Source organism: Suricata suricatta, chromosome 17, assembly GCF_006229205.1.
Source record: "Suricata suricatta isolate VVHF042 chromosome 17, meerkat_22Aug2017_6uvM2_HiC, whole genome shotgun sequence".
Classification (NCBI taxonomy): domain Eukaryota; kingdom Metazoa; phylum Chordata; class Mammalia; order Carnivora; family Herpestidae; genus Suricata; species Suricata suricatta.
Window position 1 is genome coordinate 26,718,274 of NC_043716.1, and position 23,023 is coordinate 26,741,296.

The 23,023-nt window shown below is 35.6% G+C and overlaps 1 protein-coding gene across 1 annotated transcript in view; it reads left to right on the top strand.

The window, feature by feature from the left end:
• Window positions 1–23,023, top strand: part of HSF5 (heat shock transcription factor 5) — a 38,666-nt gene that overhangs the window by 11,637 nt on the left and 4,006 nt on the right. The window contains exons 3-5 of the mRNA XM_029928307.1: window positions 5,962–6,059; window positions 8,815–9,336; window positions 11,322–11,499. Coding sequence (XP_029784167.1) covers window positions 5,962–6,059; window positions 8,815–9,336; window positions 11,322–11,499 — 798 coding nt within the window. The remainder of the gene's footprint in view (window positions 1–5,961; window positions 6,060–8,814; window positions 9,337–11,321; window positions 11,500–23,023) is intronic.

Genomic DNA, 23,023 nt, shown 5'->3' on the forward strand with positions numbered 1-23,023 from the left:
GAGAGAGAGAGAGAGAGAGAGAGAGAGAGAGAGAGAGAGAGAATCCCTAGCAGTCTCAGCACTGCCTGTGCAGAGCCTGAGGTGGGGGCTCTATCTCCCAACTTGAGCCCAAATCAAGAGAGAGTTGGACCCTTAATTGAGCTACCTGGCACCCCCTTATGGTATATTTTATTTAACAAATATTTATATAGCAATCACTATGACCAGGCATTGTTCTGAGTATTCTCCAAATATCAATTCATTTAATCCTCACAACAACCTTATAAGATTAGGAATGTAATTATCTTCATTTTATGTATTAGGAACTGGAACACACACCACTAGGCTGAGGCAAGACAGGAACAAATCCAAGCAAACTGACTCAGGAGTCCATTCTTTGGCCATTGTGCTCTCCTGCCTGCCTGCCTCTCATACAGAGAGGGATTTTTGGTTTGTTTTGTTTCTCTTTTGAGAGGCTCTTTCCTGGTATGTCTCTTCCCCAGAGTTAGTTGCTCCCAGGTAGGATAGACAATGGACAATGGAAATTGGTGGAGGAACCTACCCTTCTATATGTAGCTGGTGGCAGTGGTACTGCCCTGGATTATTGACTCCTACCCAAGCAGTGAAAACCTACTCCAGCTGCTAGAGTGGGAATTCCACTTTGGGGCCTCTGAGGTGAGGGGCTGCCTGTAATGTCTGAATACCCTCTCCCTAGCGTAGTGCTAGGCTTTAATGAGTACCTAGTAAATAGTGTTTTGAATGGAATGAAATAATTCTGATCATTCAACCTGACCTTCAGTGGGTTATTTCATGACACAGCCTCAATTTCCTTTCCTATAAAGTGGCAATAATAGCTCAGATCAGTGATTAAATGAATTTAAAATATGTGAATAGACTTTATAAAATTCAAAACACTATTTACATAAAAAGAATAAAATATTTTAAAAGCTATCTCTCAAATAATTCTACATATTAACATCTGAAAGGCTAAATACAGTCATTTGTAAGAATATACAGCTTCCTTTGCAAGGTGCCTATGATATTTTTTATTGAGAAAATAAATATTATATCATTAAGTTTTTTTGAAATGAATGTTGGGAAAAAAGAATTGCTTATTATTGCTTTGAAATACATTTAAATTCTAAAGAATTTATTTTTTTATTCTGTATAATGTACATAAACAAATCTAGAACGTGAAGTTATAAGAGTTTCCAATGTTGTTATTCTTGTGCTCAGGCAGCCTCTGTTGTCCGTTTCTTCAAAAAGGCCTGATTTTCTTCTTATGGAAAGAGGGACTTGGCATAAATATACCAGGAAATTCTCTTTAGCTTCCAGGAGAAACCAAGCAAAAGCACATTTATATTTGCTTTTCTTTTTATTGAGTGAAATATAGATAACATAGAATTTACCATTTTAAACATTTTTAAGTCTATAGTTCTGTGGCATTAGATACAATCACATTGTTGTACTAGCATTATCACCTTCCATCTCCAGGACTTTTTCATCTTCTCTAGCTGAGACTTCATACCATTAAACACAGACACCATATTCCCCTATTCCCCCAGCTCCTGGAAACCACCATTCTACTTTCTGTCTATGAACTTGACAACTCTGTGAAACTCATATAAGAAGAATCATACAGGGGTGTCTGGGTGGCTCAGTTGGTTGAGCATCTGACTCTTGATTTCAGCTCAGGTCATGATCCCAGGGTCATGGGATCGATCCCTGCGTCTGGCTCCATACTCAGCATGGAGACTGTTTTAAGATCCTCTCTCTCTCCCTCTGCCCTTCTCCTCTACTCACATGCTCCCTGCCCAAAAAAGAAAAATAATTAAAAAAAAGACTTGTACAATATTTTCCTTTTGTGATTGGCTTATTTCACTAAGCATATTGTTTTCAAGATTTCATTGATATTTTATCATGGGCCAAAATTTCCTTATTTTTTAATGCCAAATAATTTTCTTTTGTATGTGTATGCCACGTTTTGTTTATCCACTCATCTTTTGGTAGACACTGGATTGCTTCTACTTTTTGGCTATTGTGAACAACACTGCTGTGAACATGGGTGCACAAATATCTGTTTGAGTGCCTGCTTTCACTTTTTTTGGGTATATTCCCAGAAGACCTTTACCTTACTATAAATGAGGAGGTGTTGGGGTTCTAGATGTATAGTAACTTATCTTGAAACTAAATTTACTATTAGGATGTTTTTTTTGATGAACATTTATATTGGGCATTTTCTCGCTGCTGACCCTGTTTTCCTAACCTATAGTGAGAGTGAAAGTTTTTACTTTTAGATAATTTTTAGTAATCCTGAATTTTTTTGATTATCATAATTCTTTTAAAAATGTCATTAATTATCATATTTGCATCTAAAGTAGAATTCTTTTTTTAAAGTTTTATTATTTATTTATTTTGAGAGAGTGAGGGAGAGAGAGAGAATCCCAATCAGGCTCTGTGCTAGGAGTGTGGGACCCAACATGGGGCTCCATCTCATGAACCATGAGATCACGACCTGAACTGAAATCAAGAGTGGGAAGCTTAACCAACTGAGCCACCCAGGCACCCCTGACATAGAATTCTGTCCCATATTTCCCGTTTTTTATTCTACATACAATTTGATGCCTTAAGAGAACAGTGCCTTCAGGAAGACAGTGGAAGATCTTTATGCAGATGAACATGTTTTAGGACATAGTGATAAACTCAGTTTTATAAATGTCAGTGCTTTCACAATACACACTAGGTTAATTTTTCATGTATTAAGCACACAGTTACATTTATATAGCTAGGTTTTTTGTATTCTGTAAACTAACTAATCTTACTTTGTTCTATTTTGTTGATTATACAAAGTAGGATTGCACTGGTAAGGAAATAGCCATTGAGGAATCTTTCTGGATTATCTATTCATGTTCCCCTTTTCTTCAAGCAGGTAGCTTTCTACTTTCCATTTGCTACTGGACACTTAAAAGGATATTCTCCATTTTGCTGATTCCTTAGATAATAAATCAGCTATCAACATATTAATATTGTCTCTATTGTATATTTTACTGTATCCAAGAAATATTATTATTATTTTTTAATGTTTTTAATTTTGAGAGAGAGAGAGCATGTGTGCAAGCAGGGGAGGGGCAGAGAGACCAGGGACAGAGGATCTGAAGCAGGCTCTGTGCTGCTGGCAGACAGCTTGAGGAGGGGCTTGAACTCATGAACCATGAGATGATGACCTGAGCTGAAGTTGGATACTTAAGTGACTCAGCCACCCAGGTGCCCCCAAGAAATTTATCTTAATGTACACTTTAACAGCTATTCAAAATATGTAATCAATGGAATTAGAACAATATTAGCAAAGTAAACCTAATACCTTTCATTGCTTTATTTGTAATGAAAACACTATTTTATGGTACCCTGATGGGTGAAAACTGCGGCTTCTGACAGAGTGTTTTCCTGCCGCTAGGGGGCTGGGTTTTCCTTAAGCTGTTAAAACTCTAGAAAAAACTCCGTTTTTTTTTTTTTTTCCAGAGTTTTGGCACTCTACATACGCCTCCTTGGTGTTCTCCTTTTGGATTTAAGTTCTTTCCCAGGATGTTTGAAAGCATAAATATCCTAGGAAATAAAATTCAAATCCAAAACATTAAAATTATGTATTAGAATAATCCTTAAAGTTTAAAGTGTAAGAACCTGTTTGCCTAACCTATATTGGAAGTGATGAGAATATGAATTTTATGTGGCCACCGCAGTCATGTCTGGCTTTTTAAATCACTGGAATTGTTAAAATGATGTAATTCAGAAAACATCAGCCCTTACGTGTGTATCTGAACTAGAATTCTGTCCATTATTTCAAGTTTTTCCTTCCATGTGCAAGATTTAATGACTTAAATTACATATGATATTAGAAAATATTCTAATATCTTTATTAGAAAATATTTATTAAAATATTTTAATTTTATTTTCAGAACTTCTGACATTTTAAAAATCAGGAGTCAATAATAGATAAGTAGGGAAACATTGCAATGAATTCTTACGATCTTTAGGCTAATTTACTTCCAGTGGTTATAGGATAAGGTTAGTTAGTAATTTTATTAGCACATAAAAATATGGAAAATGTGGACATAAAAAGAGAAAGTTGCCATCTTATAATAAAGATAACTTAAAAATATTTGTCAAGTGGAGTTCCAGTAAAATTAAAATGTTACATTTTAGGAAGAAGGAACGATTAGGGATGTATTGTGGTACATTAAAAAGCATGTGGGGGCACCTGGGTGGCTCAGTTGATTAAGAGTCCAACTCTTTAGTTTGGTTCTGGTCTTCATCTCATGGTTGTGGGTTTGGTGCTGGGTGTGGAACTTGCTTGGGATTCTCTTTCTCCTTTTCTCTCTGCCCCTCCCTTGCTCTCTCTCTCTCTCTCTGGCTCTCACTCTCTTTCAAAAAAAAAAAAAATAGAGCTTGTGCTTTGGAGTTTGATGGTGGCTCTGTCAGTATCAGTTCTGTGACTTTCAGCAAATTACTTAACATCTCTGAGCTTTAGTTTCCTTATTTTTGTAAAGTAATATATACCTCATTCAATTGTTTGGATTAAATGAAGCAATATATGTAAAGCACCTAGTACTGTGCCTGGAACATGTCAGGCACTCAATGAGTGTCCTCCTTTGTTTAATCCAAAGGTATGATATGTTATAATTGATTCTCATTCATTCTGGAGAGTCTTTCTCTGGGAAAGAGGAGACTCAACCTATTATTAAGACTGTATCTGTCGGGGCACCTGGATGGCTCAGTTAGTTAAACATCCAACTTGAGTTCAGGTCATATTCTCAGGGTTTGTGGGTTTGAGCCCTGCATTGCACTCTGTACTGTCAGCTCAAAGCCTGGAGGCTGCTTCCAATTCTGTCTCCTCTCTCTCTGCCCCTCCCCCACTCACATTCTATCTCTGTATCAAAAATAAACAAACATTAATAAAAAAACAATTGCATCTGTAAATATAACTATCCCAGTACAAAGAGTTCAATCTTTTATGGATCTCCTAACTGTAGAGAGAAAACTTGGAAAATCTACTTCTTTAGTTAAAATAATGGTTCTAGCTATTTTTTGATTGCTTACTGTATGCCAGTACTATTCTAAGTGCTTTATGCATATTAACTCATTCATTCCTCACAACAAACATTCTAGGGTGTGTATTATTATTATTATTACCCTCATTTTAATAAGATGCAAATGCTGAGGCCTAAAGAGATTAACCTTGCTCAAGTTTATATAACTATTAACATTTTGCCCTTGGATCCAAATTCTTAATAATTTGTTTAAATGATTAAAACATTTTTGCCTGGATTTTACTGCATGCATTATGTAATTGTAAGAACATTTGGAGAGCATTTCACTTATTTTATCTTTAAAAACACACCCTCCTCCAAATGTTTGTTACTATTAAAATATTTAAAATAATTATTTTGGAATTCCAAACATGTTCTGATACTTTCAGTAAAATGAAATTACATTCAATAAGAATAAATATTTGGTTAGAAAGGTAGCAAAATGTTTAGATGCTAAAGAAATCATTTAGAAAAGTAGACATGACCCTTTAAAATGACTTAAAGAAATTTTTTTAAGTCTGTTTATTTATTTTGAGACAGGTACAAACAGGGGAGGGTCAGAAGGAGAGACAGAATCCCAAGCAGACTCTGCCCCATCAGCACTGAGCCTGATGCAGGGCTTGAACTCACGAACCACGGACGGGATCATGATCTGAGCCAAGATCAAGAGTCAGATGTTTAACCGCGCCACCCAGGCGCCCCTAAGATGACTTTTTAAATTAGTTAATTACCATGTTATTTTTAATAAATAATAGCAGCTACCTGGACTGAATCTAATTTTATCGCATCCCCAAAAGAAAGCTTTTAGAATTTTTCTTTCCAAGTTGAAAGGGGAGCACTTTAGGTGCTACACAGGTTAACTCGGTTGATACCTCTTCTCTGTTTGAATTTGCCCCAGCTGTACTACAGTGCTGCTCTCCTTCTACCCACGTGGACGCTCTGAGTAGTTGTGTGACTCCCACTGCCTCTTCCTATGCACACTGCAACTACTTCCAGGTAAGACTCTTGGAGCAATGGACACACTCTCTACTTCACAGATAATATTATTGACTTTGCACAGTTTTAAAGTGTAATTTTATCTTAATGAGTAGCCAGAGGTAAACTGTGGATTATAGCTTCAGTTTTCTCAATTTTAAAAAAAGGGAGTTGATATAAATGGTGTCTGAGATTCTTCTAGGCCTGCACTGTCCAAAACAGTAGGTATTAGCTACATGTGGCTATTTAAATTTAAATTAAAGTTAAATAAAATCTAAAATTCATTTTCTAGTTCTCAAAGTCTCATATGGTCAATGGCTACCAAATTGTACAGCAGAGATAGCATTTTCTCTTTTTTTAATTAAAAAATTTATTTCTTATGTTTTTATTTATTATTGAGACAGAAAGAAACATACCATGAATAGGGGAGGGGCAGAGAGGGAGGGAGACAGAATCTGAAGCAGGCTCCAGGCTCTGAGCGTCACCACAGGGCCCGATGTAGGGCTTGAATCCACGAATCTTGAGATCATGACCTGAGCCAAAGCCGGATGCTTAACCAACTGAGCCACCCAGGTGCCCCGATAGCATTTTCATCATTGCTGAAAGTTAGTTTGAACATTGCTGTTCTAGGCTCTTCTATGGTAAAATGAATACCAGATAAACTATAAAAGTGTATGTCACTATTAACAGATTCTTCCAAGATGGTACAGATAATTACTTTTTTTTAATGAGAAAGGAAGAATGAGATGAGAAATTTAAGTGGTCATACCCTTTTGCCCCCATATTGTAAACACTGTGCTTCAATTTTTTCTGATTATTTATTGAGAAACAATTGCATGGATTTAATTAAGTGTTTTAAACTGCTATTTCTAGGATAAGACTAAGTTCCATGCTTTGTCTTTTTATGCTATACTTGCTTAAAGATTGGAATTGTGTGTTTGCTTTTGATACGATCCAGTTGATATAGCTTCTGGTTTTTTTTTTTTTATGTTTATTTATTTATTTTTGAGAGAGAGAGTGAGCGCACAAGCTGGGAGGGGCAGAGAGAGAGAAACACAGAATCAAAAGCAGGCTCAAGGCTCTAACCTGTCAGTGCAGAGCCTGATGCAAGGTTCGATGTGGGGCTTGAATCCATGAACTGTGAGATCATGATCTGAGCTGAAGTCAGACGCTTAACCGACTGAGCCACCCAGGCACCCCTGAGATAGCTTCTGTTTTTAAGAGAGTATCTTACTAGGGGCATTCCAGTATGTAAAGGAACATTACTTTTGTTTTGTTTTGTTTTGTTTCTGAAAAAACTACTTGGGAAGTCAGGTTGTTGTTTGAAGAGTATAGAATCAGATCAAAGGGACTTAGTTGGACATTTTTAAAGGCAGGTACCATCGAGCATAATAGTCCAATCTGTTCATCTTCACTAGAGGGCCCTATCTGTCCCACAAATGAGATGTTCTTGTTTGTGGATCCAGATGCTCTCTCTCTTGAATCATGCTAAAGATTTTCTGACAGTATTTATGTCTTGGTTTTTATGTTTTAAATAAATTTTTAAAAATATATTTAAAGACTGTTTCTTACTACAAAGACAATACAAGTTACAGGAAAATAACGATAGGTAGACATAACATTTTTTAAATGGAAAAAAGAACATATTTTAGGTTTCCTTCTGGAAATAAAAGCAGTTGGCTTAATTGGATCACAGATACTGGTGAGAGTGTGCGTGAATGGTCAGTGTAGCAGAATGGTTACAAGCAAGAGCTCTTGAGCCAGGCAGCCTGTGTTTGAAACCTGGATCTGTCCGTTATTTCATTGTGACACTAGTTAAATTACAGAGTTTCTCTGAACTTCAATTTCGTCATTGGAAATGGAGATGATCACATTTTTTAGACCTCTTGAGAGGAATAAATGGAATAACGCATATAAAGTTCTTTGCATTTGCTTGGCACATAGTAAGAACTCAATAAATGGTGCTATTGGCTACAGTAAAGTGGCTTGATGCTTACACCATTTAAAGTTACATTATTTGGCATTAATGTCCTTTGAATAATTGACACAGTCTTTGTAGTGTGTTTGGCAATATTACGTGTTTTATTTAATTGTCACTCCTCAGTATTTTATGTTCATAGCTTGAGATTATTTATCACCAAACATGTAATTATATGTCTGCTCTGTGCAAAGTACTATGTATAAGGGAATACATCTTAAAGATATGAAGAATATTTCTAAAAGTGACAGATATTTTTAATCTATTGTTTTATTATTAAAAATAAATGATCTCACAAGCCAAAGGACATTCGATATTCCATCCATTTTTTCCCAGATCATTTGGAACAGAATATCAGTACCTCCCCCTGAATCTGTAGAAGCATTGGTGGACTTGTGAGCATCCTATGTTTGAAATTTCATTACTACATTCCTAAAACAATGTATGATAGATATAAGTGATGTTTTTGTCTGTCAACTTTTATGGAAGAATTTGGTATATAGACATTTTATCAGCAAATAGGTATTTGATTTTGTATACTTTAACCCTGAAGATTATTGGTCCTTTCCAGTATTAAACTTAGCATAGTTGTTGACATATATTAGTTACTAGATAAATGTTAACAGTAGGATTGAAGCTACCATTGCTGAAAAGTTGATTGGTGTTCAGGATTTTTAAGTGATCTTTAGTTAAATTTAATCTATTTGTTTAACATTTATCAGCCTAAACATTGTTGCTTTCCTCCTTAATCTCACATTTGATTTTCTGTCCAAACAGTCCTATTTTCTCTTTTCCCAGAATCCTCCAATGCAATCCTCCTATCCAGTTGAATTTCTGCCTTCTAATTGGCCTTGCAGTGCTACTGATGAAAATAAAAAGACAGAAGTAAATCTAGAGGCTGTTTTTCAGATAGTAGATGAGTTGCATTCTTCCCCTAAATTGGAGATGGTGAAGGTGGAGCCTGTTGAGAATCAGTGCCCAACATCTCAGTCTAACAGAGGCCAACATATCGTAGCTAATTCAAACAACAGCAATCCATCTTCCACCAGTCAGGCTAGCCAGCTGGAGCCACTTACTCCTGTAGGCTCAGATATTACATCTTTTGTAGTCGGAACAGAACAAGCAATTACCTGCTCTCTACCACAGTCACCTGAGTACATCTATACCATCCACACAGCTCAGCCTGTTGAAAATACTACAGTGCAGGAATCTGCAGCCATCCAACAAGCTCAAGTCAAACTGAAGGAGCAGCTAAGTCATAATCCATCTCCATCTTCAGTAGTATTTGTGCAGGAAGGGCTACCATTCAGCACACACCAGGTAAGGGGGAAAAGAAAAAATCCTAATAAAGCTTCAGGTACCTAGTGCTTCTTGGTAAAAACTGTTCAAGTGGAGAGTTTGTCCACCTTTTATTTGGGTTTAATACTGGTTCATTATGCTTTCCATAAGGATCATGTCCCAGTAATTCTGCACAAAAAATTCAGAAGGAAGTGATCTTAAGCCCCAGACATGTTCTTACTATGTTATGGTCTAAAGTCAGCTTCTAGGGAGGCAGTCTGAGTATTATGGTATAAAACTTATTTAAAAGCATCCCTTGAATTTTGCTTCCTATCTTAATTTGGATGGACAAGGTGTGCCTGGCTGATCCACTACTCAGAAAGGGTGGTTTATCTGACAGATAATATCAGGACTTTCCAAGCCACTTATAGCTTGGAAGTAAGGAGATACCTTAGAAGTCTGTTCATACTTTCTTACAGCATTGTTGAATTCTCATTTGACTTGTGAGCATACTGTGTTTGAATTTCCTTACTAATATTTACATTCTTAAAGCAGAATTCTGACTACTTTAGAGACGTATTCTGAAGGTAGAAGCTAATTCCTTAATTGTTGCTGGTTTATGACCAGAAAATGAATACAGTTTGATTCAAATAAAAGCACATCTAAATTACAATCACTTTTTGTGAATTAACTTCAGTATTTTTTCCTATTAAAAATTTTTTTCTTGATCTTTGCCTGATATATATTTTTAAATTTTGGATTTTTTCTTTAATGGGACTGAAAATATTGTCACTGTTAGATTCCCAGGATAATTTTTTGATAGTTGTGTTTTGTTTTTGCTGTTTAATTGTTTTTAATGTTTGTTTATTTTTGAGAGAAAGAGAGCACGAGCAGGGGAGGGGCCGAGAGAGAGACACACAGAATCTGAAGCAAGCTCCAGGCTCTGAGCTGTCAGCACAGTGAGATCATGACTTGAGCAGAGAAGTCAAATGCTTAACCGACTGAGCTACCCAGGCAGCTGATAGTGTGTTTTTTTGTTAATAAATTCTTTTTTAGCTCTAATTTTGGGTCCAGATGTCTTAAGGTATCTATCAACTCATTGTCCTTTTTGAGTCCAATTGTTGAAACCCAGTATATCATGTGTTAAAATAATATTATAAATTCAGTAGCCCAAAGATAGGCCCATTGTGTTTCAAATATGCTTGTTGAAAGAACACAAAATTTTTCTTTGTTCCTTCATAGTTCACATCCAAATTATTAGATTTCGTACCTTAAAATTGCATTCATAAAATTACTTTCTCCTTTAAAAAATATATTTAAACATCAGAGCTTTTAAAATCTATGTCTTTAACTTTTAGCTCTATTTCATTATAAGTTTTAATTAAAATAAATTCATAAAGAAACAAAAGTATTTCAGAAGTTGGTCACCTTGATGAAGGGATTTGACATTTCAAAGAAAACTTAGGAACTCTAAGAAAGAAACTCGTATCTCATAAGCAGAATAGATCTAGATTTTATAGGGGCTGAAGCTTATACAATTTTGAGGGCCTCTCATATATAGAATACAAAATTAGTAGAATAAAGTGTCCCTAGCTTCACTGACATTAGCCAACAGGATTATGCCTATGTCCATTTCAATGTTACCAATGGGGGTAGAAATCTGATAGAAGTGATACTAGAATGGAAAAAGATAGTGGTCTTAAACAATTGTAAATTTATGTGTGTGTGAATTGTACCAAAAAAAAAAAATCAACAAGCTTCATGGTTAATCTTCCTCTGATCATAAGCAAATGTTTTAACTCCATATACATTTCAATGGTTTGTGTATGGGGCAATAGATATCTTACTACTGAATATTCAGATTAGCTCAACAAAATTAAAGATGGTATCATTCATAAGAATGAAAAGCCTTTTATAGGCAAGTTTGTTGGATCATGTTTCAGTAATAGAACTCTTCTCATAAGTATCTTAACCTTTAGTATATATTTGAGAGAAATTCAGAATAATGAGTGGGTTTACTATTTTAGGTGGATGCCAGTATAAAATGCCAGACCAGTCCACCTGAGAATATCTTGCCTTCAGAACAGATGGGATTCCTTATTTCAGAAATGGGCCCTGCTAGCAAGCCTAGTAAAGACACAGGTTTGTCCACTCCAGCCAGATACAGAGAGCGAAGAAGCACCTCACAGCAAGGAAAGTCCCCTGGTAAGGATTACTGTGCTGTAGAATACTAGAATTAGAATCACAGTGTAAAATTAATGTATGAATAACAGGTTTTTTCTGAGCCTTCATTTTTTATTCATAATTTTATGATACTTATCACATTGCTCTTTTTACATAATTGTAATTTTAACTCTATGTTTTTTAATTGTCTTTATAAAGTATATAAAAGTCATTTCCCTAATATTGCATATAAAAATTTGAGCTTTCAAATAGCTAGAACATATTAAGTAAAAACACAGGAACTTGGGTAATTTAACTTGGAGGAGGCAAGGATGAAGGGTAATTTAACAACTGCTTCAGATGCCAAAACTTTGTAATTATTGATATAGTTGTTCTCTTCTGAACAGACTGTAGGATAAGAGGGAATATGCTTTGAATTGTAGCAGTAAAGAATTAGATGGTCATTAACAACATTTTCCTGAGCACATTATGATGATAGTATGAAGTGTGACTTTTACAGTGGGATTGTTTTTCCTGTAGTTAATAAGAACCCAGAATTAATGATTGTTTTAAGCACACAGAGTTGATTCTACTGTTTCTAAGGCAATGGGACAAAACCATTTTTTAAGAAAATAGTAACATCTGATAAGACATGTTTCTTTATGTGATTCAAAAACAAGTCATCAGAGTCTTCAGTGGGCAACTTTAATATTCTCAAACTGTATGCATGTCAGAAGCATGCAGTCCAGGTAGAATTAATCAATTGGGTCAGACAATCATTTTAGCCTATAAAAAAATGGAAAAATATTGAGAAATTATTTGAGAATTTCTCCAGAAAGTAAACTAATAGTGATATGATCAAGATCTTGCTCAGACTCATAGGGTTCTTTGTGCAAAACACTTTTTAGCAAAGATCTATCCTGATCACTCCTCTTATTCATTAAACTTAGCTTGTACAGTTACTTTTAGTGAATTATGGTCCAATCCATGATAAAAGATTAAGAGATTAAGATTTCTCACCACTGAAGATGTTTAAAACAATAGCATAGACTTTGAAGGTGATTTAGAAAAGGACATGTGCATACCCATTTTTAATGCCATAAACAAAATTAATGGTATTGTCATCGTTTTGAAGATTGGGAAGTTTAGGCTTAGAGAGGATTAATAACTTGTTCAAGGTTACACATTAATTAATGTAGCTAATATTTTACTCACAATCACTCTGTTGACTGCGTCCAAACGTAAAAGTTTTTAAGTTTGACGTAGTCTAATTTGTTTTGTTGTTGTTGTTGTTTTGGATTTCTGTTTGTTTTGGTTTTTGGTTTTTTTTGTTTTACTTTTTTTTTGTTTTGCTTTTGTTGTTTATGCTTTTGGTGTCATTTCCAAGAAGTCATTGCTAAGTCATGAAGTTTTCCCTCTGTATTTTCTTGTAGGGGTTTTATAGTTTAGGTCTTACATTTAGGTCTTTAATCCATTTTGAGTTACTTTTTGTATATGATGTAGGCTGAGGGTCCAACTTCATTCTTTTGCATGAAGATAAACAGTTTTCCCAATACCGTTTGTTGAAGAGATTGTCATTTCCCCATTGGGTGATCTTGGTGTCTTAGTGGAAGATCATCTGATCATAACAGTCAGCATTTGTTTCTGGTCTCTCTATTCTAGTCCATTGGTCTACTTGGCTCTCTTTATGCTAGTGCCATATGATCTGTTTAACCTCTCAATTCTGCCCTTGTAGCACAAAGCCAGCCATGGAGAATATGTAGATGAACATCTATGGTGATATTCCAGTGAAGCTATATTTACAAAAACAGGTGTGGGGCCCAGTTTAACCTAGAGGTCATAATTCGCCAACATCTGAATTAAACTAACAGCTTCTTTCTGAACAGCAATAATGGAAGCCAAAAAAGGGTAGAGTCACATTTTTAATATACTGAAAGAAAAATGCAATCTTAGAAGTCTCTACTCAGCAAAAGATCATTCAAGGATGAAGGCAAGACAATGAAGACATTTTCAGATAAATACAAAAATGAGAGCATGTGCCATAGTAGATCAACACTAAAGTAAATTCTACAGGGTGTTCTTTGTTTTACTTTATTATTTTTTTTAGAGAGAGAGAGAGAGAGCACAGAAGCAGGGGAGAGGCAGAGAGAGGGAGAGAGAGGATCTGCAGTGGGCTCCATGCTGACAGTGTGGAGCCTGACAAGGGGCTCAAAGTGGGGCTAAAAACCATGAACTGTTGAGATTATGACCTGAGTCAAAACCAAGAGTTGGACTTAACTGACTGACCCACCCAGCTGCCCCTACAGGGTGTTCTTCAGGCAGAAGAAAACTGTGGTAAAGGTACTGATTAATATGGGCTTTGATGAATCAAGAGTAGATACTGTAGTTTCTAGGATAATCACCATCACAATAGAAATAATCCAAAAGATGACAGGAAAGGGGGAAGGAAGGAAAAATAAAGAAGACAAAGAGAAAACAAATAATAAAATGGTTGATCCAAATTCAAACAATACAATGATTATGTATAAATGGTCATAAAAACTTTAATTCAAAGGCAAGGATGCCCCCACTGTCACCACTTATATATTCAACATTGTACTGGTTGGCCTAGCCATTGCAATAGACAAGAAAAAAAAAAAAGCATAAAGATTGAAAGGAAAGAAGTAAAAGAATTTGGAGATGATATAATTTCTTATGTAAAAAATAATCTAGGGAATCTATAACTGCTAGAACAAATAAATGAATTTAGCAAGGTTTTAGGACAGAAGATTGATATACAAAATGAATTGTATTTTAATAAACTAGCAGCACACAATTGGAAAATGAAATTTAAAAAATCAAACATTTACACTAAGACCAAAATCATAAGATACCTAGGAATAAGTTGAACCAAAGATGTCCAAGACCTCTACATTAAAAACTATAAATTTTGCTGAAAGAAATTAAGGAAGACATAAATAAATGGAAAAATACATCATATTCATGGATAAGGAGTCCAACATTGTTCAAGTGACAATTCTCTCCAAAATCCTAGTCAAAATTTCAGTAGACTTTTTAAAAAAAATTATAATCCGATTCTGAGATTTAAAAGGAAATACAAGGGTCTTAGAGTTAACAAAGCAATTTTCAAAAACAAAAGGTTAGAGGAGATTTTATCTGATTCCAAGACTTACTACAAAGCCACAGTAATTAAAATTGTTTGATATTGATGAAAAGGTAGACATATAGGTGAATGAAACAAAATAGTACAAAATAGATCCACACATATGTGGTCAGTTGATTTTCAACAGTGATGCCAGGGCAATGCAATAGAGAAAGGTAATAAGTCTATTAACAAAAATTAGCATTGACCCATACTTCACATTATAATTAAAAATCAACTCAAAATGAATTACAGATCTGAATATAAAACCCAAACGTATAGCACTTCTTTAAAAAAAAGGAGAAAAGCTTTGTTACTTTGGAGTGGATAAGCCTAAATATAAAACTCAAGCATATATAGGAGAAAAGCTTTGCTACTTTGGAGTAGACAAAGGTGTTTTAGAACACAAAAACATGATCAATAAAGAAAAAATTGATAAATTGGATTTCATCAAAATTTTAAAATTTCACACTTTGAAAGACACCATTCAGAAACAAGGCAAGCCAAAATCTAGGAGAAAATATTGACAATGCATATGTCAAAACAAAGGACATATTTAGAATGTAAAAAGAACTCTTACAGTACAATTCAAAAATGGGGGGAATATGTGAACAGAAATTTCACTAAAGATATACAAGTGGTCAATAAACATATGAGGAAATGATTAACATGTTTAATAATCAGGGAAGTCACTGGGAGTCGTAGGGAGAAACACTACATGTCCATTAGAATGGCTAAAATTTTTAAATAAAAAACATGACCATACCAAGCATTGATGAGGCAGCTAGAAAGCTTCATACACTGCTAGTAGGGAATAAAAGTGTAACCATTTTTGGAAGCCATTTGGCAGTTTCGTAAAAATTAAATTAAGCATACACTTATCACAACTTGCAAATTACATATAAATTACAGTGTATCCATACAACAGAATAATATTCAGCAATAAAAAGGAACACATTATTGATTATGTACAAATAATTACATTGATGTGCTCCTTGGAGAATATGCATTTCTTTTTTAACATTTTTTTTTTAAAGTAATCTCTACACTCACAATCCTGAGATCAAGAGGCACATGCTCGATGGACTGAGCCAGCTAGGCACCCCTGGAACATACATTGCTTTGGAACAATCCAGTTTTTGTTGCCTCTGTTTTGCTAGAGCAGATGTAAAGGGAGTGAGGATTACTTAAGAAGTTGAACAGTCCTACATCTTAGCAGGGCAGTCTTGTTATTTCTCTGGCTTTTCAATTCTTAAAAAAAAAATGATAGACTACTGATTTGTTTGCCTTTGGTCATTCCAAAATTCAGTTGTCGCAGAGATCTTATTTAGGTGGTTCTTAAGCCTGAAAAGTCTGATTTTGATTTACTGTGTGAACTTTGACCATCCCTTTCATTCCACCTAATGGAACCTATATTGAGATCATCTAGAAGAATGGGTTTCATTGGAAAGATGACATCCTTAATCTGATCTTGCCACAGAGCTCTTTCCCATTGTATGTCAGAAGTACTTGAGAAAAGCTTCAGGCCCTCTTACTATTATTTCAAGTTGGGATCATGAAGTGATTGGGTGCACAATCCAAATTACTGAGCTCTAGACAATAGGTTATCAACTACAGGCAAAGAAATATTCTTTTCCATCTTTGCTTGTGTTCTGGCTGCCTCTAGCCTGAGTTCTTCTCTTATTTTAGGGCTTTGCTGAATGTCAAGAAACAACTAACACTGTGAATTTTGTCAGCCTTTTCTCCTATGGTTACTTGCTCACTTGGCATGTGGTCTGTCTTCCAGGGTATCACAGCAACAATTTTACCAAATGTTTTGACATGGATTATAAAGATCACTAGTGTTCTAGGTAGTGTCTAATGTCATAATTACCTGCTATCTGATTACTAAGCTGATAATGTGTATTTTAATTTGAATAATAGCAGTACCTCACTTCTCGATTCCAAATTCCTTATTAGTCCACATATAAGTTAGGCTACTATAACAAAAAAACAAACCAGTAGCTTAAACAGTTTAGAAGCTTGTTCTTCCCTCACGATATAGTCTGAAGATAAGCTGTCTAGAGCTGGTGTGGCAGCTGTATCTCTCTCTGGTAGCCTTCAGGTGTTGCATGATTAAAAATGGCTCACCACTCTATCAGCATGTCAGCCAGCAGGCTGCTAGCCACATCCTTTCTTTTTATGAGCATAATCATCGCTTATGCTCTCATCAGTTTGACTAGAACTTGTTCACAAGGTCAAATTAGCTGCTGGGGAGCGTGGAAATACAGTCTTTACCTGGGGACCATTTGCCTAGTTAACACCATGATTTAAAGGAAGAATAAATATTAGGAGACAACGAGAAGCCTCTGTTACATGGACTAAGAGAAAATATTTACAACAAAATACAAAGTATTGTATTCATAATACATAAAAGCTTCTACAAATCAATAGAAAAAGGCAACCCAATAAAAGTAAAGAAAATGATACTAATGTGTAGGTCAAAAGAAATAGAGTGGCCAACATGCATATAGAATGATGTTGAACCCCTCAGAGAAATCAAGTAGAGAAATGCAAATTAAATCAACCCAAAAGATTTCTTTTCCCCACTTTGGCAAAACTTAAGCTGTTGATAATATCCAGGCTTGACAAAAGTTTAAGAAAAAAGCAACCTCTTAATACACTGACTGGAATGTAAATTTGCCTTTTGGAGGGCAATTAGTAAAATTGTCTTTTGGGGGGCAATTAAGCATTATTTGTAAATAACTAAAATGCTCCTGTGCTTTGACTCAGGCATTCCAGTCCTAGCAGAGTTCACTATTGTGTCATTTATGGCAGCACAAATTTGGAAAGAGGATAATTGCCCAATAGTGACCTAGATAAATTATAAAAAATGAATGTAATGAAATATTATGCAACCATTTAAGAAAATTAGCTTGATATGTTGTTACCTGGAAAAATAGTAAGTGTTCATAGTATGTGTTAAGTGAATGAGGCAAGTTGCAGCACAATATGTCTAGGACATATATATGTATAATTATAGAAAATGATATAGCAGTATATGATAAAACAGATTCATGTAACAGTGGTTACCTCTGGGAAAGTAGAATCGGAGGTGGAGAGAGGTACTTTTTTACTTTTCAATTTGTGTATGAATATACACAATGGTAGGGTTATGGGAAATTTTTATTCCCTTTTTGTATTTTTCTAGATTTTTAAAATTGAGAAAACATCCCAAAACCCTAAAAATTGTTTAAGTATTTTAAAGTATTCTTATAGTGTAAATATAAAAACATCAAAATAATAAGAATGGGAAATTTTAAAAAGTTTGAAAAAATATTTATATCCCAGATATTAACCTGACTTTTGAGGTTTAGATATGATTGACTCAAGCTAACCTTATCTCACACCTAAAATGCTTTTCCAAGATTTTTTTGTATTTCTAGGGCTTACAAGGGCTTTTAGTTTTAGATTTCCTGTTTCTGTTATTTTTATTTTTTTTAGTGTTTTTTATTTATTTTTGAGAGACAGAGAGAGACAGCTCAAGCTGGGGAGGGTCAGAGAGAAAGGGAGACACAGAATCCGAAGCAGGCTGTCAGCACAGAGCCTGACTTAGGGCTGGAACCCATGAACTGTGAGATCATGACCTGAGCCAAAGCCAGGCACTCAACCAACTGAGCTACCCAGGCGCCCCTCCCATTTCTGTTAAATTCCAGATTCATCCATTTCTCGCCTCCTACAGGTCTTCTCTTCTGTCTGCTTCATGGTGTTCTAGATGTAGAACTTAGCCCTCTTCCTTTGATTTCAACTCTCCCCCATGCATTTACATTAGGCATTTGTATGTGTTCAACACTTTTCTGAAATTTTGGGGAGGTAAAAAGAGTTTGCATTTAAAATACTGCATATAGTTTTAGATGAAATGTTATCCAACTTTCTTTTTTAAAAGTCACTTTGCCATTTTCTCACCTTTCCTTGTCACTAATCACTATGGCCTCTGCCATGTTGTCATCTTTCCTTGTACCCGCACTATACCTTCTCTTTTCTAGTCTTTTTTTTTCTGTGCCTCAGGGAGAGAGGTTAGATATTTCTTCTATGTCCTAATGTCTTTGAGGCCTTACCTTCTCCAACCAAAACAACTTGTCAAGATACAGTCTCTACAAAGGTAAGTTACATGCCCAAGAGGAACTCTGGTGTCTGCTGTTAAAATAATCACTTCATCTCTCTCACTATTATGGTTATAAGTATAACTGATAAAATAATTAGGACATTAATTATCTTTATTATCTCTTCATTTTTTCCCCCTTCCCTAAGTAAAGACTTATCCTCTGGTCAGTATTGTTTGAGAGCTGAGTCTTAATTGACCTTGAATTCCTGCTGTGAAATAGAAGTTATGACATATTAGCATTATTAAGACAACTAATCACATTTCCATTTTATTAGAGGCAAGGAGTAAATGACTTAAGCTAGAACCTCTTTGTTAAAAAGCCAGCTTTTGTAATGAGAGTGTAAACAGACATACAATTCATGAAGTACAAAGTTATTCTATCTTGATAGAACTTAACCTAATATTTGGCTTATGAAAACATGGCTATATATAAGGTCATGTGGGATTAAAGACCTTAACCAAAGTCAGTTTAAGATTTATATACTATCTTTTGGAGGCAGTATGGCATAGTTGATACAAGGAAGGCTTTTGGTATTAGGCAAACCTTTTATTATTTTTCTCCTGTCTTGATGGTTAGTTCCATGAGGGAAAGGCCTTTCTTTGTTCAATGATATGTCTTCAGCATGTAGAGTGTTAGCATTAGCTGTGCACTCAGTGTTTGTTGAATGAATGAATGAATTGCTTTTTTCCCCATTTTTATCTTATAGATATACTTTTTAAAAAGTCCTTGGGAAAAAAGCAGTCTTTTTAAAAAATTGGCATTAAGTACATTCACATTGTTTTGCTACTATCACCACTATCTATCCATCCACTACTCTTTTCATTTTGCAAAATGAAACTCTGTGCTCATTGAATAATAACCCCCTATTCTTCCTTATCCCCAAACCACTGGAAACCTTCTGTCTGAGCAATCTTTTAGTTAGCCACCAAAAGATAAGTTTTGAACATTTGAGGAGTCAAAACACTCCTCAGGTTTCTTTTAACAAGTACTGTTGAACAACTGTCCTCAGCTTGGTACCATACTAGGTACAATAGACACAAGTCATGTCTTCTACAGTTCTATTCTTCTGGAACCAAGGACTGTGGATGCCTTACTAAGATGTTACTCCATAGCTCATTATTATGCTCTGACACTTACTTTATTTTTTATTTTCTTAGTCTTTATTTTATTTTTGAGAGAGGAGACAGAGTAGAAGTGGGAGAGGAGCAGACAGGAGAGGGAGACACAGAATCCGAAAGCAGGCTCCAGGCTCTGAGCTGTCAGCACAGAGCCCGACAACACGGGGCTCAAAATCAGAAACTGTGAGATCATGACCTGAGCTGAAGTCAGACACTCAACCAGGCACCCCTATGCTCTGACATTTAAAACTGAGATATGTTTGGTTATGAATTTTACTTTCTATAGCCATTTATTTTCTGCTTTCCCCTTCTTTTTGTCTGGTCATTTCAAATAAATAGGACAGGATACATTTTTAGATACAATTCACAAAACATAAAATTAATCATTTGAAAGCACAAAGTTCAGTGGCATTTGGTATATTCACAGTGTTGTGCAACCTCTGCCTCTCTCTGGTTCCAAAACATTTTCATCACTCCTAAAGAAAACCCCGCATTCATTAAGCAGTTACTTCCAATTACTCCTCTCCCAAGCTCTTGGCAGTCTCCAGTCTGTGTTTTGTCTCTATGGATTTATTTACTTCTTCTGGATATTTCATATAAATGAAATCATATAATATGTGACCTTTTGTGTCTGGCTTATTTCACTTAGCATAATATTTTCAAGGCTAATCTGTATCACAGCATTTGTATCAGAACTATCTTTTTATGGCAAAATAATATTACATGGTATATATATACTGCAATTCATTTATCCATTCATCTACTGCCACCCAGGCACCCCATAGTTTTCATATTTTAAATGTCTGGGGGAAAATCAAAAGAAGAGTATTTCATGTCACATAAAAATGATATGAAATTCAAATTTCAGTGTCTAGGGGCACCTGGGTGGCTCAGTAGGTTAAGCATCCAACTTCAGCTCAGGTCATGATCTTGCAGTTTGTGAGTTCGAGCTTCGCGTCGCGCTCTGTGCTGACAGCTCGGAGCCTGAAGCCTGTTTCTGATTCTGTGTCTCCCCTTCTCTGTGCCCCTTCCCTGCTCATGCTCTCTCTGTGTCTCAATAATAAATAAATGTTTTTTAAATTAAAAAAAATCCTATTTAAAAAAACATTTAAGTGTCTATAATAAATAAAGTTTAGTTGGAATGCACAGCTACATCCATTCATTTACTTATTGTCTGTGAGTGCTTTTACACTACAACAGCAGAGCTGAGCAGTTGTGATTGAGGCCATATGGCCCACAAAGCTTCAGATATTTACTATCTGGCTCTTTACAGAAAAAGTTTGCCTACTCTGTGGCTTATTGTGTTTAGGTCACTATAACAGAAATATGTTTAGCTTATAAACAACAGAAATTTATTTCTCACAGTTATGGAGGCTGGGAGGCCCAAGATCAAGGTACCAGTAGATTCCGTGACTGGTGAGAGCCTGCTTTCTATTTCATAGACAGCCATCTTCTTGCTGTCTCCTCACATGGCAGGAGGGATGAGGGAGCTCTCTGGGATCTCTTTATAAGGGCACTAATATCATTCAAAAATCTCCACTGTCATGACCTAATCACCTCCCAGAGGTCCCATCTTCTAATACCCATCTCAGGAGGGTTAGGTTTCAACATACGAATTTCAGGGAGTTAAACATTTAATCTGTTGCACCCTCTATTAGTAAATCCTTGTTCCTAGCTTCTGATCTTTTCACAGCCCTGATCTTTTTTTTTTTAGGTTCCGTGTTGTTGTTGTTGTTGTTGTTATTTTCTTTTATAGTTTATTGTCAAGTTGGTTTCCATATAACACCCAGTGCTCATCCCAACAAGTACCCCCCTCCATGCCTATCATGCCCCTTCCTCTTTCCTCCTCCCCCAACAACCCTCAGTTTGTTCTCAGTATTCAAGAGTCTCTCATGATTTGCCTCCCTCCCTCCCCCCAACTATTTTTCCCCTTCTCCTCCCCCATGGTCCTCTATTAAGTTTCTCCCATTCCACTTATGAGTGAAAACATATGGTATCTGTCCTTCTCTGCCTGACTTATTTCACTTAGCATGACACCCTCGAGTTCCATCCACATTGCTATGAATGACCAGATTTCATTCTTTCTCATTGCCATGTAGTATTCCATTGTTTATATCTACCACATCTTCTTGATCCATTCATCAGGTGATGGACATTTAGGCTCTTACATGATTTGGCTATTGTTGACAGTGCTGCTATGAACATTGGGGTACATGTGCCCCTATGCATCAGCACTTCTGTATCCTTTGGGTAAGTCTCTGGCAGTGCTATTGCTGCATCATAGAGGAGTTCTGTTGTTAATTTTTTGAGGAACCTCCACACTTTTTCCAGAGCATTCACAGCCCTGATCCTTTATGACCAGAGAAGCCCTTAAGAGACTAAGGAGGCACTTGTGAGGAGGGCTCAAAATTGACTAGTATTCAGTTTAATTCTCATAAATGGCCAAATGCTTTTTTATTTTTATACTAAAAGGTTAAAGAAGTAATGATACAAACCAAATGTAAAATTCCTAAAGTATCACTTAAATTTAAACTGTCACTATCCAGCTGATCAAAAATGGGAGAAAACAAAAACCTTTGTGCTCTTTGTGGAATATTGTAGGAATTATTGTCTAATAGTAAAATGTTAAGCCAGTATTTGATTTTCATGGAAGCAGTGCTTTTTAAATTAAGAGAAAAAGGTGATGAGATTTGGAATTTCCCCTATTCTCCCTGGGACGTTGTATTAATACGAAGATAAGTAAATGGAGACATTCACTTGCTACATCAGGGAAGGTGATTTATTTCTGAGTAATATGTCCATTTCTTTCCAGACTAGCATTATTTTGTGAAGCAGTTCAGGATCCCAAAGTGTTTGTAGTAAAGAGGGGGGCCCTCCTTAGTTCAGTCTACAGGTTTTACCTTAGTATTGTTCACTGGCAAGGAGTGAAATGGAAAAGCACATTCTACAAGGGATATGATGGTAAGAAGGGCCTGGACAAGCAGGGAGAATAAATGGCTAGTCCATTTGTATGATCAAATGATCCAGCTAAACAAAAAATTTGGCTGGTAGCATAATAATTAAATATTAGCTCTAAAAATTTACCAACATAAAAGCTCTAGTAATTAATACTTGCATTTTGTGAGGGGTTATATACAAGTAATATTAGTGCATTTTGTCAC